The sequence below is a fragment of the Suricata suricatta genome, chromosome 9, assembly GCF_006229205.1.
Source record: "Suricata suricatta isolate VVHF042 chromosome 9, meerkat_22Aug2017_6uvM2_HiC, whole genome shotgun sequence".
Classification (NCBI taxonomy): Eukaryota; Metazoa; Chordata; class Mammalia; order Carnivora; family Herpestidae; genus Suricata; species Suricata suricatta.
Window position 1 is genome coordinate 135,930,663 of NC_043708.1, and position 11,670 is coordinate 135,942,332.

Below are 11,670 nucleotides of genomic sequence, written 5' to 3' on the forward strand. Positions count from 1 at the left end.
GGTCCATAGACCATGGTTCTCAGCCCCAGAAGCATCTGTCACCCTGTGGTGGTCTTGAAAAGTGCCCGGCTTGCCCCCCTGGAGCTTCTGATTTAACTGGTCCGACATGGACTTAGGTGCTCATATCACTCCCAAGGTATTTCTAATGTGCACGCAGGCCTAGAATCACCCCTCTAAGGATATTTAAATAAGCCTTGTCCCCGGTATTTGATGGGGATGTTTGAATGGGTAACTGTGAGTAGGAGACTTGAGCCCCTCTGGGACGGCAGGGCCGGTCACCTTGTGAAGTGGGAGTCGTGTTTTATGAACTGTGAAGCTCCTATGAATCCCAGGGGGCAGGGGGACCAGGCGGAAGCGGGCGGCTTGGGTCAGTGAAGCCTGCTGCTCCACTGGGCCAGCCTCTCTCTGCAGCCAGCTGCGGTCCTGGCTCCCAGAGACGGTTTGAATGACCTGACAGAGCCCAGGGACTGCAGGAACTGGGGGTGGCCTGGAGTAAATCACCGGGCACACTGACTGGAGCGCCCCAGAGCTAACTTTCTTGGACATCATGTGTGAAACACCCACCTACCTGGTGGCCTCATTGGGGGAGCACGGCGTCTGCTTCTCAGTGTATATTTTGAAATGTGATGTTCCAGTAGGAAAAAGTAAAAGTTCGGGGGGAAGAAACAGCTTTTGTCTCCCTACTGGAGAATCGGGACAATGAGTTTCCCTCTCTTCCCCTCTAAATTTTTCCATTAATATTGTCTATCTCTCTCTTTAGGACCCGAAGTAAATGCTAGTCTCTCAAAGTTAAAGACAAAAGTGAAGTCAAGAGAGGGAATGCAGAATTAAGAGTGCATGTGAGCAGAATTTGAAATGTGACTTTCCATTCTGTCACTTGTGGGCTCACAGAGTGGATGGGCCAGTAACCAGTTTCTTCACGCTGGCTGATTAAACCCACATCTCAGGGTGTTGTGGCCGAGCGTGAAGTTGTTTCTATAGTTCTAAGATGAGTCTGATGCTCAGTGACAGTGGAGATCACCTAGGTTTTCTGCCAGTTTTTCGATATCTTCTCTCATTCTCGCCCCCTGCTCAGTGCTTGACCTTCCCTGCGTCTCACCACCTGTGGCTTTCCCCAGCTCATCTGCTGTGGTCCCTCTGCCCACTCCCTGGCCCTCTTCCTCCGCCCTAGCAGGCCTCCTGAGCTGTGCGGAGGGGTAGCCGGCCTTCCCTTCCCTGTGTCTGTCCCGTGTGTGCTTCCAGTGGCCCGACATGGAGGCATTCAGCAGTCCTCTGGGACACTCTGACCTTGGTGGCACAATGCTTAACAAACACATGCATTGTCTATGTTTAAGGCGGTGTTGTAAGAACTTTACAAATATTAACTCACTGAGTCCCTACAACAGCCCCTTTTTACATACGGGGAAGCTGAGACACTGATGTGAGGAAACGTCCGTAAGGTCCAATGGCTAGTGAGCAGTGGAGCTGAGCTTTGAACCCAGGTAGACTCTGTGCTCTGAATGGCCACACTCTGGGGGGGTAGGGGGTGGGCAGGTGGTCCGGGGCCCGCAAAAGTCTCATCTTTGAGTATGGGGCTTGAGTTTATGTTTGGAGAGTTTTCTCAGGGTCTGACCTAGACTTTTATTCTTGTGATTAGCCCCTTAGCTTATTTAGACATTTACTGTTAGGCCTATTAAAAAACATTTTTTTTCTCTCCTTAGGTGGTGTTTGGAAACTAGACCATGTGCCTAGGTAGATGCTCCTTTCTCCGCAGCGCCACACCCCCTGCGCCGCTCGCCACACCCTTGTTTTGAGAACCTCTCTGAGGTATGATGTCTAGGCTGACCTGAGCTGGCCTTGAAGAGACACAAGTGATGTCTTTATGTTCCTTGGTTGTTGTTTTTTTTTTTTATTGTGGCCAAACACACATAACAAAATTGACCATTTTAACCATTTTTCAGTGTACTGTTCAGTGGCCTCAAGGACATTCACTGTCGTACAATCATCACGCACCTCCGGCATCCGCCATCATCCCAGACTGGAACCCTGCACCCAGCAACACTAACTCCCTGTCCTCTCTCCCCTCAGCCCCTGGCAACCACTGTCGTGCTTTCTGTCTCCATGACCTTGACTCCTCTAGGTACCTGGATTCCTACGTGAAATCACACACTGTTTGTCCTTTTACACCTGGCTTGTTTCACTTGGCATGATGTCCTCAAGGTTCACCCATGCTGTAGCCTGTGTCAGAACTCTATGCCTTTTTAAGGCTGAGTGATATTCCTTTGTCTGTTTATATCACCTTTTGTTTATCCACTCATCTGTTGGTGGACACTGGGTTGCTTTCAGTTTTTGGTTATCCTGAATAATGCTGCTGTGAACACAGGTATGAAAATTACTCCTTGAGACCCTCCGTTCAAATCTCTTGGGCATATACCCAGAAGTGGAGTTGCCAGACCACATGGTAATTCTCTGTTTAATTTTCATCAGGACCTGCCGTACCGTTTCCCATGGCGGCGGCCCCAACTGACACGCCTTCCAACAACGCACGAGGTTCTGATTTCCCCACACCCTCCCCAGCACTTGTCGCCCTCTTCTTTTTTTAAATAATAGCCATCCTAGTGGGTGTGTCATTGGTGGTTATCTAGTTGGCCTCCCAGGGGCCGCTAAGCAAGGGTCCGCCCTGAGAGTGCTGAAGTAGACACACGTGGAGAAAATAATGGAATACACGTCCACGTCCTTCTCGCCCACATCCAATAGTTACTAATCTGTGGCGAATCTTGTTTCATTCATAAACACCCTCCCTGCTCTTTCCTCCTGCTCTGTGTCGTTCTGCGACAAATCCCAGATATCACATCATTTTATCTGTAAACATTTTATTACGTGTCTTAAAAAGATAAGGAATTTGGATATTCTATGTTGTCCGATGGTAGGAGGGCACACAGGGGTGTTTCTTCAGATACCTTATTCCCTGCTGTCCCCTTGGAACATCGGGGCGCATACAGCGGGCACACGCATGGACACCTGGATGGCGGATCCGTTCCATACCGCCTTGCTGGTGGCTGACTCTCCTGAGGAAGGCGGACTGCCCCTGGGTGCAAGGAGCCATGGGGACAGTGCCCACCCGTCTCTGCTGGGAGGGGAAGGAGAGAAGAGGGAGGAAGAAGGGGTGTGTGTGTGTGTGTGTGTGTGTGTGTGTGTGTGAGAGAGAGAGAGACAGACAGACGGACAGGGGAACCACAGAGATGCCCCAAGAGTAAGAGCATGTTCCTTGCTCCCACCTCCTCCTCACCCCTGCCCCCTCCCGCCCCCTCCAAACACCTTTTGGTTTTGGAATCTTGGGACTGCAGTGTGCTCCTGGTAGATGAGACCCACGGTCCACACAGAGAGCCCCCAAACACCAGGGCACCAGAAATGAGGAAAAGGCAATCCTGCAGCAGGGCGACTTTTTCTTTGCTGGGGCCCTTTGTTCAGGATCTGGAGGCTTGGCTCCCAGCAGGTCGGAGGCTACCAGCCTTTTGCTTACATTTGGATGTCCCTACTACTAGGAGACGATGCTTTTATAAAACTCCGAGGGAGGGACTCCTGGAAGAGGCCATGTGAACAAGGAGGAGTCCTGTCCCTCTTGCTTCTCCGGCTCTGTTCCGTTCCTTTCTAACAAAACGCGGTGCCTGGTTAGTGTGAGGTCTGTTTGCAAGTAAGAAAGGGAAAGGGGTGCAGGTTACAGAGTATCAGTTTTGTCTCCGTTCTCTGCTGTTGTAACTGTGTTGTCTATACCTCGTTTCCATTTCTGTCATCTCAGCTGGCCGGTGCTGCCTAATCCCAGCCCTCTCCAGTTTTATCCCCAAAATTCATCTTTAAAAAAAATTGACAGTCTTTTTGAGATAAGATTCACATGCCATGCAATTCACCCATTTAAAGCACACAACTGAGTGATTTTTAGTATATTCACAGAGTTGTGTACTCTTTTCTTAGGACTTCAGTCTACCCTGTGCCTCCTTAGAGGCAGCCCTTCGTCTCTGCCGGTGTCCACATTCCCATCCTCAAGATGGACGACCTTATTGTGGGGACGTTGGCCACTAGACACTTCCCACCGACCCAGCATTTAACTTAATCAGCCGTGTAGGAGCCCAGGATTCCCGGCCAAGTGCTACTTTGGACAGACCCCTGCCCACTGGCAAGGCCCCATCACCCCTCAAGGTCTCTCTGTTTGTGGAAGAGTTTTAAAAAGTGAAACAAATAACGTTGCAAACTTGCCAACTGCTAGACTCGTGGAGCTGCTCAGGAACCCAAGGCTCCCCTTGAGCAGTGTGCTCTGGACAGACGAGCCTGTCAAATCGTCCCCCCGCTCTAGTGGTGGGTTACCTCCCAGGAAACTCACTGGAGCTTATAAAGAGACAACAAAGACATGAGCAGTTATGTAATGTGTCAGGTGGTGGGGAGGGCTTTGAAGAAAAAACAAGTAAAGGACAGAGATTGACGGTGTGACCATGAGGGTGGGGACCGAGGTGTTATGTACACTGGTCACGGGGGGGCTCTTGACAAAAGGACATTTGAGTAAAGACCGGATGGAAGTGAGCAGTGATCCCCTCGAGATCTGAGGGGAAGGGCAGTCCCAGCAGAGGGAAGAGTTGAGCAAAGCTGTGCCTGAGGAACAGGGCAGAGGCCTGTGCACCCCTGAGCCAACTGGGTGACAGAGACAGGGGTGGGGGCACGGGGCACTTTGACGCTCCTGGCCACGGAGGCTGTGGTGACGCTCGGAGCTTGCTCTGTGTGAGATGGGACCATGCTGAAGGGGTTCAAGGACAGGAGGAATATGATTTGATGGGTGTTTTTTTTTAATGTTTATTTTTGAGAGAGAGAGAGAGTGTGTGAGTGTGTGAATGTGTGTGTGTGTGTGTGTGTGTGCGTGTGCACACGCGTGTGTGTGCGTGCACACCAACAGGGGAGGGACAGAGAGAGAGGAGATAGAGGATCTGAAGCGGGCTTTGTGCTGACAGCAGTGAGCCTGCTGTGGGGCTCGAACTCAGGAACTGTGAGATCATGGCCTTGGCTGAAGTCAGATGCTTACCTGACTGGTCCACCCGGCTGCCCCGAGTGCTTTTAGAGCAGCAATCTGGCTGCTGTGTTGGGAATGAGCAGCAGAGGCGAGGCTGGCAGACTTTTGCAAGGACCCTGGAGGGAGGTGGCGCTGGCTGGAGGCCGTGGGAAATGGTTGCATTTGGAGATGTTTGGAAGGAACACTTGATGGGGTTTGCGTGGGACTTGCTCTTGGACTGGTTGCCGGGTCTGACGAGGGGTCTCAGGGATGCCCAGTCTGGCCTAAGCCACTGGAAGTTGAGAGTTAGACCCTGGACATATGAAGTTTGAGATGCCTGTCCAAGGAGAAACCCAGCCTCGAACTGAGGGGTATCAGTTTAATAATTCAGTGAGTGCCTGTTGAGGGGCTTATGAGACAGCAGAAGAGGGAATACTTTACTGAAATAACTACAGCAAAAGTAAACATTGTGCCTGGAGAGGAGTGAGGGAAACAGAAGGGAGCCCCGGGGAGCTCACTGAGGGGACCCCACTCGGAGAGTCCTCCTTCCTTCCTTGCCCGTGGGAAACCAGTGTCCTTGATGGGCCTTCATGCACCCCAGATACGTGACTGCCGGGCTTTCCAGTGGCCGTGTTGCGGGGGGTGGGGGGTGGGCACTCAGGAGCAGGGTCTGGGCTTTTCCTTTGTGTCCTCAGTGCCAGGCATAATTCCTGGCATTTCGTAAATGTTTGATGGGTGAACTTCTTCTCACCTCCCTCCCTTTTCTACTGTCTTTTTTTTTTTTTTAAGACTATTTTTAAGTAATCTGTACACCCAACATGGGGCTCAACTCACAACCCTGAGATCAAGAGTCACCTGCTCCACGGAGGCAGCTGGGCACCCCTGAACTTTTCCTTTCGGAGCCTAAGTTGTCCACGCAACAGATGAAGAGGGTGCACTAGGCCAGTGCACTGGCGTCCCCTGGGAGGCTCTGCAGAACGCAGGGGCCCCACTGAGACCTGCTGAATCACAGCCTCCTAGTAGGAGCCTGGGACTCTGCGTTTTAAAGTCACTCCCCATGTTGTTCTTTTGCAGTCAGTCCGGGAGCAATCTGCAGACGTGTATTTGGAAGCCACTGGACCAGATCATTTCTGAGGTCCCCTTCAGCTCTAACATCCTGTGAGTCCTGTTAGAATGTTTGCAATATACTTCTCTTCCTGGGAAAGGGGATTTTGGTTGGGGTGGAAGCGGCTGGAGGGGGAGGGGGGAGCTGCCTCGGGGCAGGGCGAACAGGGTTTGGGGAGGCGCCGAAGACCAGTTCTGAGCAGGTGTGAGTGGTGACAGTGTCCTTGCCCCCGTGGACCACCTGTGGTAGGGTCTCAGAAGCAGAGGTAAAGGCCCCAGCTTTGGAGAGGCGCGCAGACTGATGAGGAAACTCACTCAGGACCCCATCCTGCTGCGGGAAATGCCGCCAGAGCGGCAGTGGGGAGGGGGAGGAGGGCTGGGGACTGGAGTCACAGCTGTCACAGGAGGCAGCACAGGAGCCGGCCCCCCCCCCCCCCCCCCCCCCGCAGGCCAAAGCCTGGGGCTGCAGGGCAGGGCTCAGGCTGCTCTGTGTCTGGAGCCGGTGGGGCGGGCTGTCAGGTATTCTGTAGTGGGAGGAAGTCTTCGAGAACCCCCAGTGAATGTAAGGCACCCTGGGAAGTAGCTGGAGAGGTGGGCACAGACCCTGTGGGCGTGGGCGCTCGTGCTGGGTGGATGCTTGGAGCGCTCTCCGGAAGGTGACCGGCATTTTGAGCAGGATCTCTGATCAGATAGATGTTTCGCAGCAACCGCTGTGGCGGAGTGTGCGGTGAAGGGGGCTGAGAGCGGACGAGGAAGACAAGTGGAAAGCTTTGCGGTTTTGCTGGGCCCGTCGTCCACTGGGGCACCTGCTTCTATTACCGCTGAGCATCTCGTTGGGGCTGTGCTTTGCTGAGGATTCGAATTTACCGGGTGCCTCGTGGTGTCAGACACTGGCTACTGACTGACTCAGAGCATCTGTGCCTTGGGGGCCCCTGAGACCCACAAGCGGGCGTCAGGCATGTGTTCGGGAGGGCGGTGACAGGTCTGTGGCAGAGAGCCCGCTGGTCCACTCTCGGAGTTAAGTTTTGTGTAGAAGTCCAACATTGCAGGGTAATTTGCCCAGCCATCGTGGCCCACCTGTTTGGCGAATCTCTGTGTGGGCATCACATAGCTTGGATTCTCCTTCACTCCGCCCCCCTGGAATTCTCCTGAAATAGGAAGTGGAGGGTAACTTCCACTTACCCTTGTAAACTCATAACCACTAAAACGATGATTGAATATGGATTATAGTAACACGTAAGCTGTTTTCAGTCACGTGGGGAGCCGGGCAGAGAGTTTACCCACAGGTTGCAAAACACACACATCCATCCTTCTAGACTTCCTCCGATAAGCAATGGCACACTCAAGGAAACTTAACTTGTGGTTCCCAGTCCAGTGTTTCCTGAATCTTGCAGCCTTTAACTTTCATTGTGTAAATCTGGAGCATGTTATTTGCTCCCTTGTCTCATTAAACAGTATACTGACTAGAGATCCACTTTTTCTCTCTTTCTTTTTTTAAGTTTATTTATTTTGAGAGAGAGAGAGAGTGAGTGTGTGTGTGTGTGTGTGTGTGTGTGTGTGTGTGTGTGAGAGTAGGGGAGGGGCAGAGAGAGGGAGAGAGAGAATCCCAAGCAGGCACCTCTCTGTGAGCACAGAGCCCATCTCGGGGTCTAATCTCACGAACTGTGAAATCATGACCTGAGCTGAAACCAAGAGTTGAAGCTCAACTGACTGAGCCACCCAGGCGCCCCAAGATCTAATTTTTCTTAATACTTTTTGGAGTGCCTCTGCCCCTGGGTGTCCTATTCTGAACTTTGATTCATCTACCTTTACCGAACTTAGTGCTGTTAAGACAAGCAGATGACCGAGTTTAATGTCAATTGAAATTCAAAGCCTTCAAAAGGGAAGCTGAGGGAAAGGAAGCTGGTAGGTTTAGTGACAATTCCCTGTTGTTAGTTCCTCAGAGCCTTTTTTTTTTTTTTTAATTTCTAGATTCAAATAAGTGTGGATGTTACTACATTTATATATTTTACCTGTAACAACTTCAGTATATTTTCTGACTAATGGGTACAGTTATTTCTTGTTTATCTATGTCTTTTATTTCAAACCTCAGAATGCTTCTCTCTCCTCTTTAGTATTTTTTTTTTTTTTGAGAAAGAGAGAGGGCCCAAGTGAGTGAGAGGCAGAAAGAGAGCTAGAGAGAGAAGTGGGGCTCAGCTGAGGCGGGGCACAAGCTCACCTGATGCAGAGTTCGAGCCCATGAACCGTGAGATCATGACCCGAGCCAAAGTCAGATGCTTAACTGACTGAGCCCCCCAGGTGCCCCTCTCCTCTAGGATTTTGAGGTTTGATGAACAAATCTACATGTTACCTATCCTCCCCCTTCCCCTAAACCTTCATCTCTTTAGAATTAAGGAGTTCTAATTTCTAAGCTCTTATTAGAAAGCTCTTCCGTCTACCTTATCAACTTCATTCTTGTTTCTTAGGACCTTCTCCTACTCTGGTATGCCTTTCTCCAGAGGGAACCACAGCCGAACAGCATGTGTAGCCATGGGCCCTGGGTGGTTCTGAATAAGGGCGAGCTCACGAGTTGGGTTTTGTTTCCAGAATTCTTTCTAAGAAAGCCCCATCCTGCCTGGGCCTTTCGTGAGGAAACGGGCCACGCGGTGTCTTCAGCGCACAGTCTATGCTGACGGGCAGGCCTCGCTGTTGAGCCGCTCGGCCCAGAGCCCATGATTCTCAAAGTGTCATCCAGGTTGCGTTTTCCTAAACGTCTTTTCGCGTTGGCTCCACGGAGGCCATAATGTCAGCCATTCATACAGCCTCCGGAGAACGTGTTGTCTTTTAATTCTGCATTTTGATTTCCGGAACAGTTTTAAGGCCATGTGCGATCTTGAAGGTTTCACTTTGTGGCTTCCCGATACGTTTATTGAGTATCTAATGGAGAAGGCGGTGATGAGTGAGACGGATAGGCCTCTTCCCGCATGAAGCTTATAGCCTCATGTTCCACTAGATCATTGGTTCCCAAAGCATTTTGAATATGAGAGCTCTTTTCTTTTAGGTTTGTTTGTTTATTTATTTTGAGAGGGAAAGAGACAGAGCACAGGCTGGGAGACAGGGAAAGAGAGAGTCCCAAGCAGGCTCCACACCATTGGTGCAGAGACCAATGCGGGGGCTTGAACTCATAAACTGTGAGATCGTGACCTGAGCTCAAATCAAGAGTTGGATGCTTGGGGCGGGTGGGGGGCTCAGTCGGTTAAGTGTCCGACTTCGGCTCAGGTCATGATCTCAGGGTTTGTGGGTTCAAGCCCGTGTTAGGCTCTGTGCTGACATATAGCTCAGAGCCTGGAGCCTGCTTCAGATTTTGTGTCTCCCTCTCTCTCTGACCCTCCCCTGCTCATGCTGTCTCTGTCTCTCAAAAATAAATAAAAAATATTTTTTAAAAAGTTGAATGCTTAACTAGTTGAGCCACCCAGGTGCCCCAAGACCTCCTTAAAAAATTTTTTTTTAATGTTTGTTTATTTTGAGAGAGAGAGAGCAAGAGAGCGAGCGAGCGACCATGAGCAGGAGAGGGTTAGATGGAAAGGAGAGAGAGAGAATCCCAAGCACACTTTGCACTGTCAGTGCAGAGCCTGATGCACGACTCAGTTATTGAACCATGAGATCATGACTGGAACCAAAATCAAGAGTTGGATGTTTAACTGGCTGAGCCACCCAGGCACCCCACTGAGACCTCCTTTTTAAATTAAAAATTTCAGGGCTCCTGGCTGGCTTAGTCACTTCAGCATCTGATTCTTGATTGTGGCTCACAGTTTGTTAGATCAAGGCCTGTGTTGGGTTCTGTGCCAATAGTGTGGAGCCTGCTTAGGATTCTCTCTGTCTCTCTCTCTCTCTCTCTCTCTCGCAATAAATAAATGAACTTTAAAAATGGAATTAATTTTTACAGGCCCTTATCCAATAGTGTTCTTTTAAATTTTATTTTTTAATGTTTATTTTTGAGAGAGAGAGATAGAACATGAGCAGGGGAGGGCAGAGAAAGAGGGAGACATAGGATGAGAAGCAGGCTCCAGGTTCTGAGCTGTCAGCACAGAGCCCGATGCAAGAACCACGAGATCATGACAGTGAGCTGAAGTTGGACGCTTAACCTACTTAGCACCCCCCGCCCCTGCCCCTGGCGCCCTATAGTGGTGTTTTGACTGGCTGGTCATCGGGACCTATGTGGGTACAAAGTTGGGTCCTCGTACGGGTTGGGATCTGCCGTTGAAGGTAACTCATGAGAGCATTAAGCTGGTCAAGAACCGCTCAGCTCAGCGGGTGAGAAACTGCACCGTTCATGGTTCCTTGTAAGTGACAACCACGCATACAACACACATCCCCCCAAGTCCTATGGAATTCAGTTTTTTAAAATCGGTTTTGGTGGAATACGTTTCCAGTCTGTAGGGGTTGTGCCTGCTGGTTCGGCCACGATCATATTGTTCGTGTCCCTCACAGACTTCTAGTAGGCTGGTCAGGCCTCCTGCGGCCCTTGCAGAGTTCCGGTGTTTCCTCTCCCTCATCCATTGACATATTCACTTAAGTGTTGGACAGAACTTCTTGGTCAAGTAGCAGACCTTATAGTAAAACGAGGATTTATAGTCCCCCCTCCTTTTTTTTTTAAAATAAGTTTCCAGATCTTCCCTGAGGAGAAACTTCTCTAGAGAGGATGGTGTCAGTCTGACAGCCCTGGACTTGCTCCTTCCCCGCACGGGACCGTGCGCCCTGTCACACGGCCTAGGCCCCAGAGCAGGGGCGAGCTCGCCGCGCCTGCATCTAGCCCGGCCCGGTGCTCGGCCCGGTGCCCTGCGGGCCGCGCTGGGCGTCAGGGCTGGTGGTGGAGGACCCGGGCAGAGCAGGCGCAGTCTGAGGTTTGCGCTTCCCAGCCCGCGACAGGCCGCAGACGCTGGCAAGCCAGTGCTTTTCATTTGGACGACGCTTTTTATTCCAATTAAGTTATTTCACCAGTTTTGTAGCTGGCAGTCCCCTGCTGAGTCATGCCGGATGCGCTTCAAGAGTTTTATATTAGTGATTTTTGGAGTCCTCTGTAAGAAGTTTCTCAGATATTTTGGCCTCCCTAATTTCTTCTTCCTTATTTAATTCATTTTTTATATTTTCTTAGAGCGCATGTGTGAGTGGGGAGGGGGCAGAGGGAGAGGGAGGGAGAGGGGGTCTCAAGCAGGCCCCGCGCTCAGTGCAGAGCCCCATGCAGGGCTCGTTCCCCCGACCCTGGGCTCCTGGCCTGAGCCGAAGTCGAGAGTTGGACGCTCAACCTATGAGCCACCCAGGTGCCCTTCTTTTATGTTCTAAAAGTATGTATATATTTATATGCATAAATATAATACATAAGCAGTACAACATGAAATACTTTGAATAAATAATTTGAAAATGCAGGTAAACGAAAGAAAAGAATCTCATCATCCATCGAGATACTTTGAAGATTTTAGAGTGTTCCTCTAGCCATTTTCATAAAAACTGTGTGTAGTAAAATTATTTTGTTTTAAATAGAGATTGTACCGCACGGACACGACAGTGTCCCC

General features: G+C 50.6%; 1 protein-coding gene across 1 annotated transcript in view; it reads left to right on the forward strand.

Moving 5' to 3' along the window:
• Positions 1–1,700: 1,700 nt before the first annotated feature.
• The window catches only part of ZNF592 (zinc finger protein 592), a 35,179-nt gene continuing 25,209 nt past the window's right edge, over positions 1,701–11,670 (forward strand). The window contains exons 1-2 of the mRNA XM_029950461.1: positions 1,701–1,806; positions 6,089–6,172. Coding sequence (XP_029806321.1) covers positions 1,736–1,806; positions 6,089–6,172 — 155 coding nt within the window. The 5' untranslated portion in view covers positions 1,701–1,735. The remainder of the gene's footprint in view (positions 1,807–6,088; positions 6,173–11,670) is intronic.